This window comes from Glossina fuscipes, unplaced genomic scaffold (assembly GCF_014805625.2).
Source record: "Glossina fuscipes isolate IAEA_lab_2018 unplaced genomic scaffold, Yale_Gfus_2 27, whole genome shotgun sequence".
In the NCBI taxonomy this organism is placed as follows: domain Eukaryota; kingdom Metazoa; phylum Arthropoda; class Insecta; order Diptera; family Glossinidae; genus Glossina; species Glossina fuscipes.
In genome coordinates, this window is record NW_023998422.1 from 8978720 (window position 1) to 9002406 (window position 23687).

General features: G+C 34.2%; 5 protein-coding genes across 8 annotated transcripts in view; 2 read left to right on the forward strand and 3 right to left on the reverse strand.

The window, feature by feature from the left end:
- Nucleotides 1-15524, reverse strand: part of LOC119636074 (60S ribosomal protein L23) — a 48149-nt gene extending 32625 nt beyond the window's left edge. Inside the window, exons 1-3 of one of the 2 annotated variants that reach the window (XR_005247119.1) lie at nucleotides 14222-14510; nucleotides 14039-14161; nucleotides 10393-13584 (exon numbers count right to left, since the gene is read on the reverse strand). Coding sequence is in view for 1 of the 2 variants with exons in the window: in XM_038031168.1 (XP_037887096.1) it covers nucleotides 14222-14299; nucleotides 15153-15168 (94 nt within the window). In the remaining variant the exon portion in view is untranslated. Of the gene's footprint in view, nucleotides 1-10392; nucleotides 13585-14038; nucleotides 14162-14221; nucleotides 14511-15152 lie in introns of those variants that run through there. The other variant, XM_038031168.1, reaches the window with a different exon arrangement.
- On the forward strand, nucleotides 1865-14493 carry LOC119636071 (cytosolic non-specific dipeptidase). 2 transcript variants are annotated; one of them, XM_038031164.1, is made up of 7 exons: nucleotides 1865-2102; nucleotides 3094-3328; nucleotides 3403-3936; nucleotides 4027-4094; nucleotides 4164-4428; nucleotides 5207-5458; nucleotides 14455-14493. In XM_038031164.1, exons 1-7 carry the CDS (start codon nucleotides 2068-2070, stop codon nucleotides 14476-14478), a joined length of 1413 nt encoding a protein of 470 aa, XP_037887092.1. In that variant the 5' UTR covers nucleotides 1865-2067; the 3' UTR covers nucleotides 14479-14493. The 2 variants fall into 2 exon arrangements, with proteins under 2 accessions (XP_037887092.1, XP_037887091.1); XM_038031163.1 differs by lacking the exon at nucleotides 14455-14493 and adding an exon at nucleotides 5531-5680.
- Nucleotides 5738-6760, reverse strand: LOC119636073 (OCIA domain-containing protein 1). The gene is made up of 4 exons (XM_038031167.1): nucleotides 6654-6760; nucleotides 6454-6591; nucleotides 6043-6394; nucleotides 5738-5983 (listed from the first exon to the last, which is right to left on the reverse strand). The coding sequence occupies exons 1-4, from the start codon at nucleotides 6696-6698 to the stop codon at nucleotides 5754-5756; spliced, it is 765 nt and encodes a 254-aa protein (XP_037887095.1). The 5' UTR covers nucleotides 6699-6760; the 3' UTR covers nucleotides 5738-5753.
- A 198-nt stretch (nucleotides 15525-15722) lies between the features above and the next one.
- LOC119636068 (mediator of RNA polymerase II transcription subunit 16) lies at nucleotides 15723-18990 on the reverse strand. The gene has a single exon (XM_038031158.1). The coding sequence runs from the start codon at nucleotides 18894-18896 to the stop codon at nucleotides 16545-16547; it is 2352 nt and encodes a 783-aa protein (XP_037887086.1). The 5' UTR covers nucleotides 18897-18990; the 3' UTR covers nucleotides 15723-16544.
- A 649-nt stretch (nucleotides 18991-19639) lies between these two features.
- LOC119635658 (ATP-dependent zinc metalloprotease YME1L) lies at nucleotides 19640-22805 on the forward strand. 2 transcript variants are annotated; one of them, XM_038030575.1, is made up of 10 exons: nucleotides 19640-19914; nucleotides 19977-20440; nucleotides 20515-20701; nucleotides 20811-20906; nucleotides 20964-21046; nucleotides 21101-21414; nucleotides 21484-21713; nucleotides 21765-21925; nucleotides 21980-22145; nucleotides 22204-22805. In XM_038030575.1, the coding sequence occupies exons 1-10, from the start codon at nucleotides 19777-19779 to the stop codon at nucleotides 22696-22698; spliced, it is 2334 nt and encodes a 777-aa protein (XP_037886503.1). In that variant the 5' UTR covers nucleotides 19640-19776; the 3' UTR covers nucleotides 22699-22805. The 2 variants fall into 2 exon arrangements, with proteins under 2 accessions (XP_037886503.1, XP_037886504.1); XM_038030576.1 differs by having other exon boundaries at nucleotides 20976-21046.
- The last annotated feature ends 882 nt before the right edge of the window (nucleotides 22806-23687 follow it).

The following is a 23687-nucleotide window of genomic DNA, read 5'->3' on the forward strand; positions in this document are numbered from 1 at the left end:
GGAATGAGTTGATACACTTTTAAACCTTTTATCTTCAAAATAATGGTCTGCACCAACTATTATTATATATTTCGGTGAAATGTTCGGACTCTTCCAAGTCGTATGTATTTATCGCACTTAAAATTGAGAAAATCACACATCAAATTAGTTTAAATATTTAAATATTTAAATATTGTTTTTCATTAACGTTTTTGTACTCTTCCGTTTCGTAATCGCGAGTAAATAAACTAAGCTTTGGTAACCCTGTCTGTTGGTATTTAATTGCGTTTTCATTGCCATTAGTCGAATTTGCTGAGAATAAAATTTATTTTCCTGCACATTTCTTATGCATGCGTTTTTTGGCTTTGCTAAGAATAAAATCTTTTTCTTGCTTTAAAATATTTTCATGTTTTAAAAATTTGCGGTTTAAATTAATAATAAAAAATTACCTAAATCACCAATTCCTTTTAGAATTAAATGGAATCAACTCTCTCTATTTTTTTCTTTTTACGTTTTGTTTAAAGTATAAGCTGTTGATAATAAGCACAATGAAGGGGGAAAACTTTCTTAAGTATTTAAAAGATTTCCACAGTAGCATAATCAACATCATTAACAGAAATGAGGGCTGGCGGTTGAGCTTCTTTTGTTTTCCACTCATCTTCGGACCATTTTTCAACTACCCTTAGCCTTTTTTATGTTTTTCAGTTTCTTTATTAATTCGTCCATTTCCGTTTTTCAAAATTACAGTTTCATATTCGTTACTTTCAATTACATCTTCATTACTTACAACGAAATGACGAAAATTTATTTGGGTTATCTAGACTAATATAGCATAGTCTAAGTTTTCCTTAATCATTTTGGCGTTGTTGGGCTATTGTCGCTCTTGTTATCCATCATTCCGTCCCTTTTGCACACATCCATTCGTTTTACTTCTTTTTTTGATGTTTTTCAGACGTGCCTAGATAAAGTGTTGAAGTCGCATCTGTGCCCAATACACGATTATAACCGGCTTTTTAATGTATTCTTGTTAAAAATGTTTATCGTATATTATAATAACTACAATAATTTTTCCTAAATTTTGAAAAATTTAATAATTGTTTAATCAATCTTCCAATTTATTTGCAGGGAAAGCCATCTTTTTCCAATAAATTATCCTTATGCTTGCATTTCCATACTATGTATTCTTTCGTACCCACCATCGTCCAATATTGTAGTAAGTTAGTGTAATAAAATAATAAAAATGATACTGGCATAACAAATAAATAGATAAAGTAAAATAAATTAAAAAGATATAGAAGAAAATATAACAAATTTGATAATTTTGTTCACTTGCTCTCTTAAATTTTGTGTAACCGGAACAAAAATGTTTATAAAAATTTCAAAAGAGAAGAGAATAAAAGAAGAATATTTAGTCTTTTCCGAAATATGAAAAAAATAATAAAAATTATAAAAAAAATCTTTGGTTTTAAAATGCTCTGAATCGTGCGCTTATTGAAAAATGGGACTTTATTTGTGTGATCGTATGTTTAAGAATTAGGTGTTTAAGATGTTATAATTATAGGTGTGTTTTACATGAAATGAGCGAATGAGCGAAATAAGAAGAATATGAGTTAAAATGAACGAATGAGAAAAACGAAGAACCAAAAAGAGTGGTGTACATCCATTTAAATTGATTTCATTATTATTATTATTAATTACCAGCAGTGCGACGAAAAACACAATATAATATCAATGTTTTCATATAAAAAGCAAAAGAAGAGAGAGAGAGAGGGACGCATTAACATGAAATTTCTGTATCAGTTGCGTCGGCCAGCTCAGTCAGTTTTTTTCTCTTTCAGAAAATCGTAATTCAATCAGTATCAATTCAGTCTCAGAGCATCGATGGAGAGTTAACAAGCTAAAAGCTAATTTTATAAAAGCAATAAATATTTAAAGTAGTTAAAAGAAATCGTAGTCAAATCGAATTGTTTGATCAAAGAGGAGGTGTTTACCGGCTTATAATTCTGCTTTTTTTTTCTATTTTATGTATGTTTAATTAATTACTTACGGTTTTAATTATATACAAAGTTTTTCTTTAAAAAAGAGAAAATGTCTTTACCCAGTGAATTGAAGCAATTGTTCAGGTAAATTAGTTGATTTCAAAACTCAAACAAAAAAAAAGCAAAGAATATTTAATTAATTTAATAGAAAAGAAAATTAAATTTAGTTTAAAGTAGTGATTATTTTCCCTTTAAGATACAAAAAGGTTGGGTTGGGTTTGCTTTGTGCGTTTTTAAAGTAATAACACCATTAGATAGCGGATTGAAAAAGAATCAAAAGAACTTATCTCTTAAGATTTAAGCAATTTAAAATTGCGGGCGGAGCATCAAATATCGTCGCTCTTTTGTGAGTAAACTAATATATCCGATACTTTCAGATGTGTAAAAATAAAGCAAAATTGGTTAACTAAACCGAACTGAATTTTTTCCATCTCATAAATTAATTGTGAATGAGTTCTCATCTGTTATCCATGCAAACACAGCACAAATATTTCTCAAAGCATTTTATTAAAAAATATTCCTATTTTGAATTATTAACAGCATTAAATACCTCAATATTTAAAAATATAATTTTTGTAAATGGTTCGCACATTTCGTGTAAAAGCAAAATAAGTTTGCCTTTGGTATTCACTTCCTCAAATCAAGCACATATTAAAATAATATTTTTTTTTAGCACGGCTATGTCGTTGAGCTAATAAAATTGAAGTTTGGTGAACGCCTGCTCCCCTAATGAAAAATTGTTGTAAATTATTTGTCCTGTTATCTATGTTTCTTATCAGTTATATCCGCTAGGCCATACACAGTATGCCCAATTTAAAATATGAATTTTGCGGTTACTAACCACTTGAAAATTACTCATTAAAATTACACAAATTAATAACAGATAGCTTATTAACCATAAACGAAAGCAATCTCTTTCCCACATTTATGCAATGAAAACTGTATGAACCCCCCCATAAATGGTTGTTATTATCTTTTACCGTTATCATGAAAAAACAATCAATTTAGTATTTCATTTATTCTTAATCATATTTCATTTGTTTTTATAATTTATACCTCATTTGAACATTTCCAGTTATATTGATGCCAACAAGAGTCAATATATTGATGCTTTAAAAACTGCAGTCGCAATACCATCAGTATCGACCTGGCCAGATAAACGCAATGAAGTACAACGTATGGTTGAATGGTGCGCAGATAAATTAAGGGCTTTAGGTACCGAAATCGAATTCGCTGATTTGGGTGAACAAAAATTGCTCGATGGCAAAACCATACCATTACCAAAAGTCATCTTAGGTAAACTAGGAAAGGTATTATTAGAGCAATGAAAATTCTTACTTAATGCTTGCCAAGAGTTAAGAAATACATCTTTGATATTAATTAGGATCCAAAAAAGAAAACTGTTTTGGTTTATGGCCACTTGGATGTACAGCCTGCCTTTAAAGAAGATGGCTGGAATACTGAGCCATTCATTTTAACTGAAATTGAGGGAAAATTATACGGCCGCGGTGCTAGCGATGATAAAGGACCTGTCTTATGCTGGATACATGCAGTGGAAGCCTTTCAAAAGTTAAATATAGAAATACCTGTTAATTTGAGATTCGTGTTTGAGGGCATGGAAGAGAGCGGCAGCGAAGGTTTGGATGGTTTACTAATGAAACGAAAAAATGACTTTTTGTCTGACACTGATTATGTATGCATATCGGACAACTATTGGTTGGGCAAGAAACGTCCATGTCTAACATATGGTTTACGCGGCTTAGTCTATTATTCTGTAGAAGTAGCATGTGCCGTCAAAGATTTACATAGTGGGGTATTCGGTGGTACTGTCCATGAAGCCATGCCAGACTTGTGTTGGCTATTAAGCACTTTGGTCGATAAGAATACGAACATCTTAATACCGGGCATTGAAAGAGATGTAAGTTTCTAGTGTAAACGTCCTTACTACTATGAAAGTAACGACTGAGTTAAAGGATCAAATTGCTTTAACGAATTTTAACTTTTGCAGATCGCCCCTTTGTTACACAATGAAAATGACATGTATAAAAAAATTGATTACGAAGTTGAAGATTACAAGTGAGTTAGTGTAAAAAATTGAAAAATTATTTAATAGTTTTATGCTTTTGCCTTCCGTAATACATACAGGAAGGATTTAGGTGTCGAAAAGTTACCGCACAATGAAGACAAAACCAAATTGTTAATGCACAAGTGGCGTTATCCCAGTTTATCTATTCACGGCATAGAAGGAGCCTTCTACGAGCCGGGTGCAAAAACAGTAATACCTGCCAAAGTTATCGGAAAGTTTTCTATGCGCTTAGTGCCAAACCAGGACCCCGACCATGTAACTGAATGTGTTATAAAATACTTGAACAAAAAATGGGCTGAGCGCGGTTCGCCCAATAAAATGACGGTAAATATTGCTGGTTTCCAGATATTGGAAATAGAACCAATTTTTTCTATCCACCATTGTAAGATTTGGGTATACCCATCTTGTTTTTTGCAATAATGTATGTAACACCCAAAAGGAAGCTTCAAAGAATCTATAAAGCATATATATTCTTGATCAGCGTGAAATTGTGAGTTGATTTAGCCATGTGTGTCCGTCTATGTGCTATGTATTGCTGGCACTCTCCTAGACGCAAAAATGAAGAAATCGACTTCAAGTTTGGTAGAAACATTGGAAATTTTTTCACGCAGATTGATATTGAAAATGGTCCAACTTTGTTCAGAAGAGAACAACGCAGTGGAGTGTAAACTGAACGCAAGTCCACTTTTCTTAACGAAAATTTATGAGTTTTTGCTCGTTACTTAGAAAAGTGAAATTTTTCACATCTATATTATGGAGCACTCTACTCTCTACGTGTGAAAAGGGGAGAAATCGGCCAAGCACCCACATAAGTATACAAATAATAAAATTTTATTTTTTTTCACTTTTTTGAAGTTTTGTGCTTATTTATCATAACGCAAACAAGATAGAATATATAGATATTTTGTACACGCTTTAAATGAAGATATATTATCTGCCTAAAAATATGTTAATTTGAAATGAATATGATAAACACCACGATACAGCTATCAAATGAAAGAACTTGAAGAGTAGGATGCAAAAAACGAAGTGGTGGTGGGTATGCGAGATTCGACCCCCGCGGAATATAACTTTCTTGTTTGTTTATTTTTCAAATACTTAGGTGAATTTAGTTAGTGCTGGAAAACCTTGGACTGAGAATCCAAATCATCCGCATTATGAAGCCGCTAAAAAGGCTATAAAGCACGTTTTTAAAGTGGAACCGGATATGACTCGGGAAGGTGGTTCTATACCCGTCACATTGACTTTACAAGAAGCTACCGGCAAAAATGTTATACTAATACCTGTTGGAGCGTGTGATGACGGCGCCCATTCACAAAATGAAAAAATCGATATCTACAATTATATAGAAGGCGTAGGTTTTTTCTTATTCTCAATATTATTAACAATTAATTGATTTCATTTCATTTTTTTTATCGGTTTCCAGACAAAATTATTAGGGGCTTATCTCCATGAAGTGGGCCAACTAGATTGAAATTTTGCTTACGCATCCTTCGTGACATCACTTTAGTAGCTAAACCGAGTATTTTCCGTATTTTTATACATTGTTCAAAAATTATTTTTTTAATAAAAATCTTAACTTTTTGCAATTAAATTTAGATAAGCTTTATGTGCCGCGCACAGTATCCTTATCTTTCAATAAGTTTAATTCATTCCAAAGGATCACCGTATTTATTAGTGCGGACCCTTTTAACGGGGTCTTCAGGAGGCGTGGCCTTAGGTTCACGTATGACTAGAGGTGCATTGGACGGCAAAGGGGATGAAAGAGGATTTTGTTGTTTTTTTTCGTACTCCTCACGATTACGTTGACGTAGTTCTTCATAAGTCATACCTGGTTTGACGGGTTCTAGCGGTATATCTGTATCATTTTGAGCTGTACCTATATATTCAACATTTTTGCTAGTGCTTGGTTCTACGCTTGCTTGTCATTCTACTTACTGTCTAGGGTAGGTCGGTAAGTGTCATCCAGACCGGCATATGTGGGACGGTTTTCCATATCCAAATTCAGAGCATTCCCTTTACCAACGGGTTGCAGGTGTTCGTCTGAATAGATATCCCCTGCGTTTGAGGCGAAAGGACTTAAAGTCATGCCTACACCTAGTTGCGAGTCCGTTTTCAGACTAGAAAATCCACTTTGATTTTGTCGTTGTCGCAGTAGCTCGCCTAACCGGGAATTCGGTAACAGCATAATTTTCTCTGCGCATCTTTGTTGATAACTAAATTTTCCCACAAAATATCCCAGCAGTACACCTACCATAACCTTAGGAACTGCTCCATACCGTATGTTAGGCTAGAATTAAAAAAAAAAAAAAAAAGTTGAATGAATTAAATAAATGTCTTTTATTTTACCGTTAGATAACCTTGTTTGACCCCAAAATATGCAGCCAAACCCAAAGCTGTGCCCAATGGAAGAGACCTTTGATAAAAAGATTCAAGATTACATTCTCTTAATACTCGCAATTCATCGCTGGAAAATTGATAGTTTGCCTGTTAAAGATATAATATGTGCACATTGATATGTGAAGACGTTTTATAACCTTATCACCTACCAAAGGATGTTGTGGCCTTGAATTGGGATCACCGGTATGGTCCATTTCTGTAAAATTTTTAATTTAATGCAAAATATATTATTGACGTAAGTAGAAAATACGAATATGACACACGCTTTATTATTAGAGCTGCCAACAACTTCGCTTAGTATATTATCTGATATTTTTGGTACTTCTTCTACCACCACTTCGTCACTTTTGCCGAGAAATTTTGAAAATTGAAAACATTTTCCATATAACGATCTTTCGGAATAGGGCGTTATATGGGTAGTGGTCGAAAAAGTGGACGGATTCGAACCGCTCGTTCTGTAGCTTGAACAAACATAGGCAGGCACCAGACGGACTGAATCAATCGGTATAATAAAAGGAGTGTCCATCTTAAACGCTTCTGCGTGTTACACACGACCGCACTAAATTGACATAAGTGGTGTAGGGTTTAAAAATGTATGTTTATGTAAGATAACATGAATTATTCAAAAAAAAAAAACGATAATCTTTTCTGCTTCTGGTTTTTTTTTTCTTGTTTGTTTTATTTGTATGCACACACATAAAGCATGTAATTTCCGATAAAGTTTTGGAAAAAAATAAAGCATCAGCTGAAAAATAGTCAGTCGCCTCATTCTTAATTGTGTCAGCACCTTCAAGCCTTCAGTCATAATAACTGAAATAATTAAAATATTAAATACGATATCATGTGCAAGTGTGTCATGTCTTTTTTTTAAATTTGCAATGGCGCGTCTTTCACTTCATCTCTATCATTTAATTTTTTTTTTTTTTTTTTTTTGGTTGAGTAGAGATGGATTAAGCCAATAGATTTGTATTCAATCACTAATAGTCATAGCAGCTTAGTTTTGAGGACTTATTTTTTATTTAATATATTCTTATATTTTCGGCTACAAATTTACGGAAAAGTGTCAACACAGTGAGAGTAAAATTATTTGGTGATTTTTTTTAAATTTTTATTTAATTTCATTCATTTTATTTATACTTCCGAAAGCAAACAATATATTTGTGTATGGCAAACGAACATCGTGGACGGGCATCTAATGTGGTTAGAAGATCTAACTTTGGTAAATCACAATACTCTTGTCATTCTGACGCCGAGCGAGGCAGTCAGAACAATTTCACTCAAAATAGATCCTGCCCATTTAAACCTTGTGAGGACCCAAAGTGGTCCCTCGTTTTTGGCCTCACGGATTCTCCGTCTCTGGTGAGGGGAAGGGAGTGCTAGGTTAAGATAGCATAAGAATAGGAAAAGAAGAAGAGGCTCCAAATACGAACTTATCGCCAACGGAATTGAAATATATTTCTATTGTTTATTTACTATTTTCCTTCTTCTTCTTCTTCTTTGCATTATTTTGTTATACATACAACGATGATATGACAAATATTCTGATGTAATTGCAACAAACGAGAAGCTTTAGTCGACTCTCGGATGCTTCCAAATTCGGAGTGGCAGTTGGAATCAAACAGGTGGTTTTCAGGCTCGCTCATTTAATTACACTCAAATGTTTCCAATTTCAGGTGGATTGCAGAGTAATTGTTTGTGTATGTGTAATTGTGCTGGTTGAGTTGTTGAAATTTTTAGGAATCTAAAACTTTCCAAATTTTCAATTGATCAAAATACTGCACACGAACAGTGCGGAGAGCAAATACACATTTTGCATTTAAATTCACTCACTCAGAAACTTTGACATGGATTGTTTCCTGTTTTCTTTTTCTTCTTCTTAAAATCAGCAATTCAACGAACAGATCATTTACGGTATTGTTTTGTTTCAGTACTTAAAAGGGAAATTTTTTTTCAATTCTATTTCATATTTTTCTCTTTTCTCAATAATTAATAATCAATTTAAAACAAATAGTAATAGCGAAAGGAACTCTAGTATAACTTTTTGTTTAGCTAATTTGCTTTAATTTGCTAACTAAAGTAATCAATTGAAAAATAAAAGAAGTTTTTTTTGAGTCCATCTGAGTTTGAACGAATGGCCTTGCTGATAAAACAGTAAAAGTAAATCAACCACTCTTTGATGTAAGCCCATGTTACCATTTACCTAAACCTAAACCCTAAAAAGTCGCTGTCGTTGGTAATCAATACTCGTATTTTCTCGTCTGCACCGCTCGCATCATCATTTTGTTTATTATTTTACCCTTGTCACGGTTCTACCTTTAGAGGATAATAAAGGCTGATCTATATTTTTGAAATTTATAAGGGAATGCGATAACTATTTTATTAATCATGAGGAAATTATTTTGAAAAGCAAACAGACAACAGTCAATGTATTTGCTGTGACAATGTTATTTTATCCCGACCAGACGCACAGATCCAGACCGATTCAGTATTTTTAACTATATGCTTACACGAAAATGTTTTAGGAAATTTTCGATCAGATTTTGGATATTGCCGGCAGAATGAAAAACTTTGTGATCTTACAAGCTACGATTACTCTGGATAATTATCAATATTTATGTTGTCAACTTTAAATATGTCCACATTAATGTGCAAATTGAATATTAATAAATGACCGACCCAAGTTAAAAAGTCCGAACTCGTTTTACATTGAATTTTGAATACTCGCAGCCTGAATAGCCTTAAGTCCTATAGCATACGATAGATAATTAATTTGTTGCAGCATTTAGCCCATTACGTCGACATGATTTGTGCACGATACACTATCTATCTCGTTGAATAACGGATGATACATGGGAAAAAATCAGTGAAGGTGGGTTTATAATGAAGAGTTACTCACGACACAGTTTGGGGTATAAGAAATGCTGTCGAGCAAAGACGCTTAGATGAACTTTACCAATTTGACGTATATATTGTTATGTACCGTCTTCTTTTCGCTTGAACAGCTTTTCAGCTGTTGAGAAGAATTATTAACTTTTACTTAACTAATTACAAGAGAAATAATCGGTGTACAAACATAATAAATGCACAACAAAATATAACAAATTTATTAGTATGATTGTAACATCATTAATTAATGGGAAATAACCCTTTAAAATAGATGCATATAATCATTATATTTTATTACTTGACGCTATTAAGCAAAGGTGCCGAAGGAAGAGGTGGAATTGACGGTCAAGTAGGAAAAATTTGCAGACTTAGCAAATTCAAAAGCAGCAGTCGAGGGAGTTCAAGGTGCACTGAAATTTCGCTCCGGTCAAAACTTTCGATAGTAAGGTATTTCCCTATTTTTCGTTCCCAAAAGCAAAATACAATAACCTCGTGTCTACAGCGGTTTTTCTCTCAAATTTACGGAAAATGCGTCGATTTGGAATCATTCTACAGGTTTCTTGTTCAATTTTTTGGTGTAGGATGCTTGTTCTTGTTCAATTACTTGGTGTAGGATGCTTGTTCTTGTTCAATTACTTGGTGTACGATGCTTGTTCTTATTCATTTACTTGGTGTAGGATGCTTGTTCTTATTCATTTACTTCGTGTGGAATGCGTGTTCTTGTTCAATTACTTGATGTAGGATGCTTGTTCTTGCTTATTTACATGGTGTAGAATGCTTGTTCTTGTTACACAAGTATTTTACCGGTAAAAAGATTTGTTTACATTTACAATGTATTTGTGTATTTACATCATGCATTTCACCTTTAATAATAAATTGATTAGTTTCAAAGAAAACCCACTCTTGGCAAATTCCTTGGCATGGAGAGGGAGGTAGACGACTAATTATACTCGAGGAAGTCGTTAATTGCGTATTCAAGTGCTAGAAAAAAATATCCTTGACAAAACACGGCAAAAGAGTCAATTACGAGGTCCTGGGTCAATCATTGCTATCCATAAATTTGAAATGAAATAAAAGTCACCTTTAGTTAAGAAGTTTTTATTTTAATCAAATCTTGGACTTCTTAAAAAAGTATACTTTTAATTTATTTTATAATTATTTTAATACATTGCGTTGAAAGAGACAGGCACTTCGGTTTTCAAATCAAAAACGGCTTTTTTTGTAGCCTAATAATATAATTAATTAGTCTCGGTTTGTAATAAATTTCTATTGTGTGTCTAACAGAGTTCATTGGGTGACTTTAAATTATTAGAAATATATGCAGATTCTTGTCTTTTAAATCTCGAATGATCTCGCGACGTTTGGTTAGTTTCTTTGCTAAGCTTCTTGGATAACGATAAAAAATGTTTTCGAGCCGTTTTTGAAGTATACAGTCCTTTTCACTGATTGCTCGTTGTTTGTTCTTTTTTGATTTAATGACAACAAGCGATTTTTATGAATCATCATTGGAACATGTGAAGTCGAATGCCCGATGTTTAAAAGATTGCCAAGTATTTTGAAAATTTAAAATGGCTTGTTTGGATTCATCATCATGGTGTATCATCGATCTGTACACATGCAAACTGCTTTGAATTATCTTAAGTAAGAACCCATTCACTTTTCTCTTCTTCCACTTTTATATCCGGCTTTTTCTCGTCTGTGGACAATTTGCCGCTCCATCTAGGGTGATATTCGTCTTCTTTCCTACTTGTTAAAGGTGTGTTAAAAGTTTTTTTTCAGACAGCATGCTTTGCTTTTTGGCAATAACTTTATTTTTTATACAAAGCAAATTATTCTCAATATCAAATTCGTTTAGCAGGCCTTCCACAGGTTTTTTCCCTTTCTCAGATATGAGCACTTTCTTGCCATTAGCCGTTTGAAAACCTGTAGTTTTGTCGACTTATGCAATGCTCTGCAATTTTTCTTAATTTAAATTCCCTGGCGATCTTTATTATCTTCCAGTCTAGTTTCATAGTCTTTTTCTTTTTCCAAGCCAACATTATCTTGATGCATTTTAAAGGTAACTTTATTTCCTATTTCTTCTATTCCATTTTCAATAAAAACTCCATTTACTTGCATGCTTCTCAGCCGTGAAGACCGCTAACGCCCATAAATAAATTACGAGGACTTTTTAGCGCCTATCGCGAACGTTTGCCAACTTCTCCTTTATCAACTCCCCTGACAGAGAAGTCAACTTACGTCATAGATAATATGAATTGTGCCAGAGAAAAGAGCAGCAACGACGAGTCTGGCACTACTAACCTCTCCCGAAAAACAGCGGATTGCCAGAGCTTTAATTCGAAATCCTCGTGTACTGTTGCTGGACGAAGCCACATCCGCATTAGATGCTGAAAGTGAAAGCCTAGTGCAAGCTGAAATCACTGATGCTGAGTAATGTTTTGAAAAAATTTTTGAAAATAGATCAAAATCTTATTATAATACACATAATTTTTCCTTTCGCTTAGCAAACGCATTCAACTATCGCATTCTTTAGTATTATTATAAAATTAAATATACAATAACATGTTCTTGTAATTGTCTGGTGTTAATTAATGTTTGGAAGAACACTACATTAAATTGATTTTTGTTTTCGTTTCGCAGCGATTAAAATCATTGTATAAGAATGCTTACACGTTTCTTTGCCTTTTTCGCACATCGATTGAAAGCCTGCTTTGATTGCTATTTGCGTACTGCTGTTTCCAGTTTGCCCAACTTGGACTCCATACTTTTAATCGATATCTGAGCTTTTATGTCTTTTAGTTCAGTTACATAATTCGTTTCATGCAAATTGTCTTGAAATTCTCATAGAATATTTTGTACGGATATTTGGCTTTCTTCCGATATAGAGATTTTTTTACCATTCGCTGTTTGAAAGCTCACAGAAATAAGCGAACTTCCCGGATTATTGACCTTGCCCACTTCATCTCGATTCACTTTACTTTTCACTTCTTCCCATTCGTTTTCAATAAAATTCACGCCAACTGGATTTTTACCTACTCCCAACTCCGGCCATTCTCCGCTAGCTCTTTGAAGTCCTAATGCAACATTAGTTTCTCTCAGCACCAAGTTCTTAGAGTATTCACTAATATTGTATCTTTGTTATTTTTAAAGCCAATCAAACAAATAAGCATAAAAAAAATATGACCAATATCTGGGTAGGCGTTAAACCGAGTACACCTTTAACACGTTTCACCTGCTTCATGTAGGTGACGACAGGCGAAAAGATTAACAGTAATCCGGAGAACATTTCATAGCGAAAAAGACTGAAGAAGTTTCAATTGTCAAGTTGGTTCAGCGGTTACAGGCCAAAAGACGATTACTTCGTAATCGACAAACTGAACTGCGAACTCGAAGAGAGAAACGAGGAGCAGTTCTCATAGCTGTGTTAAATTCAAGAGATAATTTAACGCCATTCTCAAAAAAACTCAAGCCGGCATTCCCAACTTAAGAAACGGACGAAGCATTTCAAAGCGCCTGCGAGATTTTTTACGCCGCCAAGCATCAATATTTGGTGGGGCCGAACATCGCCAAGCACCTACAGGCGACCACCATGTCGCGGGTTGCTTTCTTCCGAACAGCAAGCTCGTGCAGCAGGGGTGTGAGGCACCGAACAAATTTGCTCAGATTCATATTATTTATACTGTTGTCTAGGAAAAACTTTAAGGAGGAAAAGGATACGAATGTTACATCCTTCTAAGCAGTACACTCTCCCCCCTCCTCGCAATATTCAGTGTATTCCAACGGTGAGTTTGAATTTATCTTTACTGATTGTCATTTATAAGAGGTCCATGCAGCATTTAAGGAAACATACGAAGTTTTCTACGCGGGCATGAGGCGCCGTATGGTCGACCAGAATATAGGCAAGCGGGTGCAGGCGTCTGCAGTCGCACAGCTTGGCTTCTTTAGAAAATAAGGTTCCTGCAACAACGGCAGTAGCCATAGACCCAATTTACTTGGCTGTATACTCGTCAAGCTTTCAACAGGAAAAAATTTCATAGAGCGCAAGCACATCAACATAGATCGGCACATTCTTTTGCAACGGGTCCAGTTATACTGGAATCTTTCATTTCGCCTTTATTGTTTACTAGACTCCCCGCGTTATCCTCAAAAGGCCGTCCCTCCTTCGGAATGGCTTTCTCTGCCGTATGGCTACAGCTGAAAGGAAAGTAAATTACCTTTATACAAATTTTTAAAATAGAAAACAAATGAATCCATGAATGAATTATTAGAATAAGTGTTGCAAAAATACCTCAACAATTCTGCTAAATGAATAAGTGGCGGGAAAAAACCGCGGCAATTCTATTGAATGAGAATAAGTGGTGCAAAAATACCTCAACAATTCTGCTAAATGAATAAGTAGGGGAAGAAAACGTTTTTGCTCAATAAAAATTTGAATAGTTCTTTGGCAATTGCAGCTTTGTTTACTGTTTTTTAAAATCAAAGTAAAAGGGGCAACGTAGCCGCTAATGAAAAAGCAAAGCTTTAAGTTTTGAAAATGTTTAACAAGAGAGGAAACGCCAACTGCACGCGAATTTTTTTAAAATGGGCCGCCTTTTCGCAAAATTCCATACAATTCTGAGATATTTTTAAGTTTATTCACTGCACGTACCTTTTTCCTCAACTCAGGTCTACCCATTTTGGCAATGGCCGCAAATATACCACCGACGCCAGCAGCTGGTAAATGATTCAAGCGATCATGAATTCCGTGCTCAGCAATTACGTATAGCTGCGGCTGTAAACATTTTTTTAAATAAATTGATTTTACACTTTATTAAGCTTTAGTAAATAATACCAATATTGTCAGCGCAGATCATCACAGCGCCTACAATAAACGATATGCGAAATTGCCCTTCCGCGGTTCCACAACGTCCTATATCGCAGTACCGTAAGAAAGCGTAAATGTATAAATGTCATTATGTTCATTACACTAATATTTTTTTTCTCAATCACTAAACATTATAAGAGCATATTCATAAATTAAGGATTCGCTAAGATTAATATTTTACGGAAATTCATCTCTTTTAGACATTTTTCGTGCACTCTTGGTAAGGAAAGGAAATTGAAGGAATTGAAAAATAAGAAAAAGAAGAGTGGTGCAGCCATAATTGCAAATTTTGAAAGGTGTTGCCATAAATCGAAATTTACGTTATATCCCTTCAGAGTAATACAACTAAATATCAATAAATACGATAAATGCATGAATGAAACGAATTTATTCATCTTTGCAGACTTCTTCCAAATTTTGTGACAATTAACGAATCGTATATTATGTCTACATACAAACGAAACAAACAGAAAACAATGTACAAGAAGAAATAAAGGCAATTTATTTTACATTTAGAAATTATTTTCATTCTGATACAACTTGATCGGATTATTTTAAAAATTCATGGAATTGATTACAACTTTTTTCTCATTCTGATATAACTTCATTAAGTCTTTGAATAGATCACATCAACCAACGTGCAGTCGTGGCCGAGCGGTTAAGGCGCTTGACTAGAACTCAGATTCCCTCTGGGAGCGTGGGTTTCGAATCCTAGCGACTAAAACACAAAGTAAAGAAAACTTAAGAATTAGGACATATGCGGGGTCGCGGAGACAATTGCAAACTAATTTGAGGAGGAGAGAGATTCTGCAGGTTAGAGGGAAAAAGAAGTCGTGGTGATTCGATTACCCGCGTATCATGGCTGCATTCAACAGTAAAATTTCCAAAAACGAATTACCTGTCGAGGGCGACATGTGCAAGACTCCATCTCGACGAAGTCGCGCGCGCTATACCAAATCGCAGTTCTAGGCCCTGAGAGCAGCCATCCCAGTGGGTATTAACAATCGGCTCCGTATTCAAGTTGCAGTATAGAAAAGAACACATATCATTTTAAATCTAAGCTCATGATGAATGCTGCTGATTACCCCTTTTTACAATTATTGCTTGCGCGTATAACTTTTAAGAGAAAACAAAATTTTTGAAAAGCTGGTAAACACTGCATCCTGAATGAGAACAATATTTTCGTAACTAAGTTTGTTGTAGAAAAATAATAAAACATTTATTTTTCTTATCAATTTCTAATTTGTCTTGAAAATTGAAAAAAAAGAAGAAAAAAACTCAATTACAATGAATATACTCACACATCCGCCTGAGTAGCCGAAGGCGAGGAATCGCGACTAGTCAATGGTCGTGGGTTCGAATCTCAAGTGCGGTAGAGTTTTTAATAAAAGCCGATAGTCTTAGATGCTAGTGCTTTTAAGAGTTTAGTCTTAGAATTTGTTTCTCTGGCGAAATTAATAATAATAATAATAATACTATCACAAGTCTGAGCAATTGTCTTAAGAGAAAGTAGTTAATGTTAAAATGTTGTAGTTTTACAATTGTATAAATCACTTAACGCTTTCCGTAAATATGTGGTTATTAACAACAAAACCTACAAATATGTAAACTTTAAATAATTTTTGCAGTTTATATTAGATACAATGCAAGCAATTTTGATGCTCAACAAAAATTCCCAATTAAAAGAGAATCGTTACAATTTTGCTATAACAGAGAGAGTGTGCACATATTAAGTAATACTGTTACTGCTTAAAAAAAAAATAAAAAAAATAAATTGTTTGCTCTTAAAAAAAATGCATTTCCTTGAATGAAGAAAGGAAGGAAATATGTAAGTTGGGCAAAAAAAAAAGCATTTCTTATTAAATAAAAGTCGTGTGTGCAATGGGCGCGAAGGTTGTATTCTAATTTCAGGTAGCGATGAATCTCGATCGTTTATGGTGGTTGGTAAAACATTGTCCCTGGACGAAGCGTAAACGTGAATCCATTGATAATAAACGGATAACAAATGAAATTTTATATCAAACATAAAATTTAATCGTGCGAAGTCTGTAAGTCTGTAAGTCAACCCGTTAATTTTACGTTTGCGACAAATACTCCTCCTTTTTCGTATATACGCTCAATGTTGGCAAAAGTTCTGCAATGTAATCAGGTAATTAAACTAAGACAATATGTTGGTATAAGTTTATTCTGTACATATGAATATAATCATGGCTTTCTATCTGCATTTGTGTTTTGCTTATATGAACGGTTACCTATCTATTCGCGCGTAATATTTAAAAAGTACTTATAATTAAAATGAAACAAATTTCCAAAATCCTCCACAATGACAGTATTTCCATCTCTGATACCACGTCTTCAAAGCAGCCGTCTTTGTCATTTTGTTGATGTTATTAATAAAACCGCAACGTGAACAAATCCTTAATGAGCGAACATGAGTGCCTAAATGCAAATTGCTAACGTCATCTTTTATGCTATGAGAGAATAAAACCTCTTCGTAATGAACGTCTTGTAAATTTAAAGATTCCACACTGGTTTGAAATACAAATGGAAATAATTTCGACGTGGCGTTACTATTTAATAAAGTAGTGGGTGTGCTTATGTGTCGTGTTGGTACTAATACTTGTGTTGAAAGCACACTGCACTCGTCCAGCAAGCTATCGTCAGGTTCACTGGTATTTTGCATTAAACGTGTAAGTAAGCGAAACATTACCGGTAGTACATCGAAGTTGTCTACGGATTTCGTATAGATGGGTAGACAATGGGGATTTAATAGACCCCATATACGGATCATTACCAATAGTTCTCTTACACTACTGACGGCGATTACATCACGACATATTTCGTAACCATGCCTTTTATTAAACTTTGGTTTCAATACATCTTCGGTCAGTTTATGCAAAATATTCAGAGCTAAGTCGGATACCCATTGTATCAATTGTTGCAAACTTTGTAAAGTAGCGGGTTCAACTGTAAAATCCTTAGCGTCCAAAACACATAAAACTTTATCGACATCACCTACCGGTTCCGAGAGTATCATAGACAAATTTTCTGCCGGGCCTTTATCTTGAGAACTTAAATCGGATGGTCGCAGTAAACTTTTAAAGGCAATGGCAATCGCATGCAATGTAATAAGATCATCAAAGTCCTGCTGTTTTGTTTGTATACGACAAATATTACTTTTCAACGATAAAAAGTTCGAATAGTAGAAATGCCTGACATAGGCTGTCTGTCGGGAAAAATTTTCGGTTAATTTTTCAGTTAACGCTTCCAAGTGAGAGAGATTCAACATAAGTACATCGGCAGCATCTATCCCGGTAATAACCGAATATTCCAAAAGACAAACAGGCACAGCTAACGGACTCATCTTATAGTTCTTATCATAATGGCTTGTCGGCACTTGCATGGCATACATTTGTCCCAAATTATCAAATAATATCAGCAATTGATTCAAGTGTGTGCAGTCCGATGTAAGTAATTTGTATGGAGCACGCATTTGATCCTCAGCCACCCGTTCAAATACTGTCGAACCAATTTTCTTTAAGCCCGTTTCTAATATTTGCACCGAATTATCGCGTAAAATAGCAAATAACAGCAGAGATTCTGTGGGCAATTTACTTAAACTCAAATCGCATACGCGCGACGTTAAAGACAGCTTGGCTGTAATCTCCCATTGCTCCCACTGCATGAAATCGCTTTTGTTCTTTTGCAGAAGTTTATGAACTTGTTGATGCTTTTTTATAAGATTCCATTGCTCGATAAAGCTTCCTTCTATACAGTCATACACCACAAAAGCTACTTCCTCACAATTAACGGTACGCCAATGGACCACAGATATCTCTTTGTTCTCGTTGTCTGCCCTTTGCAAAAATATACTGGCCATTGCACCGCATTTGAGATTCAAGGTATCGTCCTGTTCACGTTCTACACCAATTTTGAAGCAACTAATTCGAGGTTCACTCCAATTGTTAATGGCGACATTAAAGCGTCCAGTAGGGCAATATGAAATGCTACAATGAGTAATAAAACAGCGTGATAAGCCAATGCTGTTTGTGAAGATATTTAATTCAGACGGTGACGCTGAATTTGTTGTCTCCGCATTCATTGGTAGGCGAGGAATTGTAAAAACGCCCATTAGACCAGAGGCGGTTAAAAGGAAACATCCCTCGACAGGAGAACAACCAAAATAGGCCAACGTAGGCCTTTGATCTAAGCGTTCGTATTTATCTGAATAATTCTGCAAATCCTTTTTTTGCATATTGAAGTAGGTTGCTTTAGAGTTGTGGAAAAATTTCACATTTATTATTTCTTCGCAAGGCAAGTTAACGGTATATAGTAGAAACCAGCTATTCATACAATTGGCTTTCATGCCCCAAATTTCCGCTAAGCCGTGCTTATATCCAATTAATAATAATTCGCCGGTGGGATTCCATTCTAACACACTCGCTACGGCTTTAGAAGAACATATCTTATAATTTTGCCATGGTTTCACAATATCACATATATATATTTGACTGTATAGATTTTGATGCACACAAAATACAACTAGATTTTTTTTTGATATTCTACATAAAACACTATTTTGCAAAAGAACGTTACCTTCTTTGCAGCCACAAACACTTTGCACTTTATATAATATAGTCATTTTTATAATCTACGTGTCTAACAATAAAAAATTATTAACTTTTCTTCTTAACTAAAATTACAACGAGCTTAATACATTTTGCAAAAAGCAATAATTATTTGGCTAGAGTATTGCCAGGTCATATTTATATATAATAAAGTAAAACTTGTAAGAATTGTTGCCGCTTTCAACAATGAAATTTTTTTAGTACATTCAAACCAGCGGTCCTAATTCACCACACGAAACCAAGTTTAAGTGTAGCTATATAAAAAATAGTTTTCCCATTGCAATCAAAAAGTATGTTTTTATGCGATGAATAAGGACCGCATAAGCGGACATGAGAAGACCGCACAAAATCACATTTAAAGTAAATGCAAATAATTTTTGCAAAGATTGAACTATTAACCACATCGTTTTCATAAAAGTACATCTCTGGTATGTCTATCAAAAGCCACGTGAACACAAATTTTGAAAGTTTGCAAAAATTTGCATTCACGCACAACGTAGCGTAAGCTTCATACACTTCAATACACAAGGATAACGTAATCATTGTGTTTAGCGCTTTATTAATTCAATTATAATATGCTTACACTACTTTTAATTTCCAAGTTAAGTGTATAACATGTATGAATATATATCGTAGTTTCTATTACGGAAACAACCCAAAAAACTTTATGTTGGCATCATTGAATGCGCTGTCGTTTTTGAAAGTCCGACTTTCTTTTCCTTAAGTCAAAATTTCTTGTTATTTTATTTCGAACTTTAAAAAAAGAAAGACTGTTGTTGTTTATAAAAAATTGTTTGGGAGAGTAATAAAATTGGAAAAATAGCCAATTGATCTGTCAGGGCCCTGTAAAACAGGGATGTAAGCGGCAGCAGCAACGCGCACTCGATATTTTCAATGACATATCTGCTGTCATCGCGTAAATTTACTTTCTTGGCTCTACAAGATTTTCGTCAAAACTTAATTAGAATACCGAATAATTTAAGTTCCAACGATAAGAATATTGAAATGTTTTGTGCTTATACACATGCTTTGGTAAGTACAATCATTATCAAATAAAAATATGACGATAATTGTGTGTTTCTGTACCTTCTTAGCCTTATTTGCAATTGGGAAATTTTGGTCGAAAACCTCATTACTATACAGGGCAAAGGACGATATTGCACCATTTGCCGCAATCAGGCACAGCGACTGCCAGGGCACAGAATAATGTTAGATTTGTTATGCCAAAACGACGTGATGCTTTGCAAAACTTGGCTCTTAATTTGGGCCGTAATGTCAACAGTTTCAAGAGCGAATATAATGCTTTAGCGTTAAATTTCTTTGAAACTGAACGTTTCTGTCATGTACTGAACAAAGCGCGAAGCCTACTGAAGGCCCATAACGTCAAATTTAAAAATATGGAACTGCCGCCACTCCTTTGTACATCTATCAGGGCAAGAGGAAAACATCCTTCACGTCATTTAATAGAATTCACTTTTGATAGAGCTTTGTCTAAAAGCAATATATCATCAAAAACTTATTCCAAACTTTTTCAAGCCATATTGCCGCAATATAATCTGTAAGTATGCAGCTAAAGAAAAGAAAAAATGAATCGATATTTTAATGTTGAAAATGCTCTTTTCTTGATATCAGGAAGTTTGTGCGTGGATTTAAAACTGACCGTTCCATTGCTGCTGAAATAAAACGGAATCCATCGCTTTCGTCTCGTTTGAGAACTGCGTTCAGTGGAACTGTTCATAAAGTGGAGGATCATTCTCATTCAGAATCTCTTAAGAAGCTAATACAAAAGTCGTCAGAACCGGGAGCTGATAAAGATATGGTATAAATGATATGCGTACAGTTTTACAAAATTATTTATTTATTTATTTGTTAAATTTCAATTAGCGCAGTACACGAAGAATTATCTATTTGATTTTCTCGATTTTTAGGAAAGCACTATAAAAATAGCCTTTGCTGAGGGTTACTTGGCAGCTAATAACGCTGACGATGCTCCAAAATCCGGCAAAACTATGAAGTACTTAAAGGTAAAGTTTGGATAAAATAATTTAAAATTTGAATTAATTTCTTTCTATGTAAGTCAGGTATTTCAACAGCTTTTGGTTATTGTTGTGTTCATCGGAATATTTCTGAGTTTATTTGCTTCCTCTAATGGTTCCGTTTTTCGGTAAATTGAAATCAACAATTGTGCTAAATATTTTTTATCAAAATTATTTTTAAGTATACAATTGGGAAATCAGGTTGAAGTGGATCCGGAAGAGATACATGTGACGTTTGATGATGTTAAGGGTTGCGACGAAGCAAAACAGGAACTAAAAGAAGTGGTGGAATTCCTAAAAAATCCCGAAAAATTCTCAAATTTGGGCGGCAAACTGCCTAAGGGTGTTTTGCTGGTGGGTCCTCCAGGTACAGGAAAAACTCTTCTGGCCCGTGCTGTTGCTGGCGAAGCAAATGTACCATTTTTCCATGCTGCCGGTCCAGAATTCGATGAAGTACTGGTTGGTCAAGGAGCGCGACGGGTGCGTGATTTGTTTAGTGAGTGTCAGTAGAAAATTTATTTACTTATTTTTTCTAAAATGAATCTGATTTAATCACATAAAAAAGAGGCGGCTAAACAACGGGCACCCTGCGTTATATTCATTGATGAAATTGATTCCGTGGGCGCGAAGCGCACGAATTCTGTATTACACCCTTATGCTAATCAAACTATTAATCAATTGCTTTCCGAAATGGATGGCTTCCATCAAAATGCAGGTGTAATTGTATTAGGGGCAACGAATCGTCGTGATGATTTAGATCAAGCCCTTCTTAGGCCGGGACGTTTCGATGTAGAGGTAACTTTTCTATCTTTTGTGGTAGTTGCCAATTTTCATTATAAACCGTAGGTGGTAGTTAATGCTCCAGACTTCTCAGGGCGAAAGGAAATCATTACTTTATATCTTTCCAAAATATTACACGATGAAATTGATTTGGACATATTGGCCCGTGGCACGTCTGGTTTTACAGGTGCTGATTTAGAAAATATGATTAATCAAGCGGCTTTAAGGTAATCTCTCAATTTTTCATCGTCTGTTAGCGTACTTATCGTTGTCGTTTTTAGAGCGGCAATTGACGGAGCTGAAACTGTGACTATGAAACATTTAGAAACTGCCCGCGATAAAGTGTTAATGGGTCCAGAACGCAAAGCGCGTTTACCGGATGAAGAAGCTAATCTCATAACAGCTTACCATGAAGGCGGTCATGCTATAGTGGCTTATTATACTAAAGTAATACAAAGATATATATAAAAATAATATTAAAACTAGTAATTGCATGAATTTTTAGGAATCGCATCCTCTGCACAAAGTCACCATAATGCCTAGGGGACCCTCGTTAGGTCATACTGCTTACATACCCGAAAAAGAACGATATCACGTAACAAAAGCTCAATTACTGGCTATGATGGATACCATGATGGGTGGACGAGCGGCTGAAGAACTTATATTCGGTGCTGATAAGATCACTTCAGGCGCCAGTAGTGATCTTAAACAAGCTACAAGTATAGCCACGCATATGGTTAAAGATTGGGGTATGTCTGAGAAGGTCGGCTTGAGGACTATTGAAAATCCAAAAGGCTTATATCCGAATGAAACTCTCGGCCCGAATACGGTGGAAGTGGTGGATGGCGAAATTAAACGTTTACTTAACGAAAGCTATGAAAGAGCAAAAACGATATTAAAAAAACATGCCAAAGAACATAAAGCTTTGGCTGAAGCTTTGCTAAAGTATGAAACCTTAGACGCTGAAGATATAAAAGCCATTATGAAAGATTCGCAATAGTGATACCATGTTAGACAAGAAGACGATGGTAATTGTCTTAATTTAATGAATTTTTATTACTTATTAAACGGCAACAATTAGTATATCGAAAATTTTATTATTATATTATAAAATTATAAAATAGAAAAAATTTTATAAATAGAAAATATATATATATGTATATATATATATATAAACAAGAAAAAGTATCTATGAAATATTTTTAAAAAACGTTAGTCTGTTCGGTTTATTTGGCTTTAAATACATTTACTCCATAAATTCCATAAAAGAATAGAAAATAATTTAAAGAAAAATATTGACTTATAACGTTAAATTGTTAAGAAAAAAAAATAAAATATTGCAGAAATGATTCGCAGTTTTTGAAATGAATAAAAAAGGAAAAACGGTTTTACTTTTAAACGAATTTCGTTGGCTTTATGACTTCCATCATCTTTCATAACTTCATCTTAAGCGAATTACGTGTATTTTATGCAATTTTTAAAATAAAATTTTAAAAAATTTTCATCATCAATTTAACTGCAACAATCTTAATAAATTATTAAAAAAAGAATATAAAAATATTAGAAAAAGGATTTACCCTTTTATTCTTTCTTCTATTTATGAAATTTATTACATATGAGTTCGCCCAAAAATTGTAAATAGAATATAACATGCAATCGAAAACTTTCAAATGGAAATTTTTAAATAAATAAAAAACAAAAAGCAAAATATATTTTCATAACTTAAAGCATATGTTTTAAATTATTAGTTGAATAAAATTACAATTTTTATGTGTTGTGGTGTGACAACACCAACCAATTTGAAGAAGAATGTCACAGCGAATAAATATCAAATTTTTTTCGAGCTTAAAAAATAAAATCAAAAAAATTAACGTTAAGGAACAACAAATAATAAAAGCTTATCAAGCCACTGGACATATTCGCTCCGTACTAATGTAAGGATAGCAAGTCATGGTATCTTGTGCTGTTGGAGCTAAATGTCCCTAAATC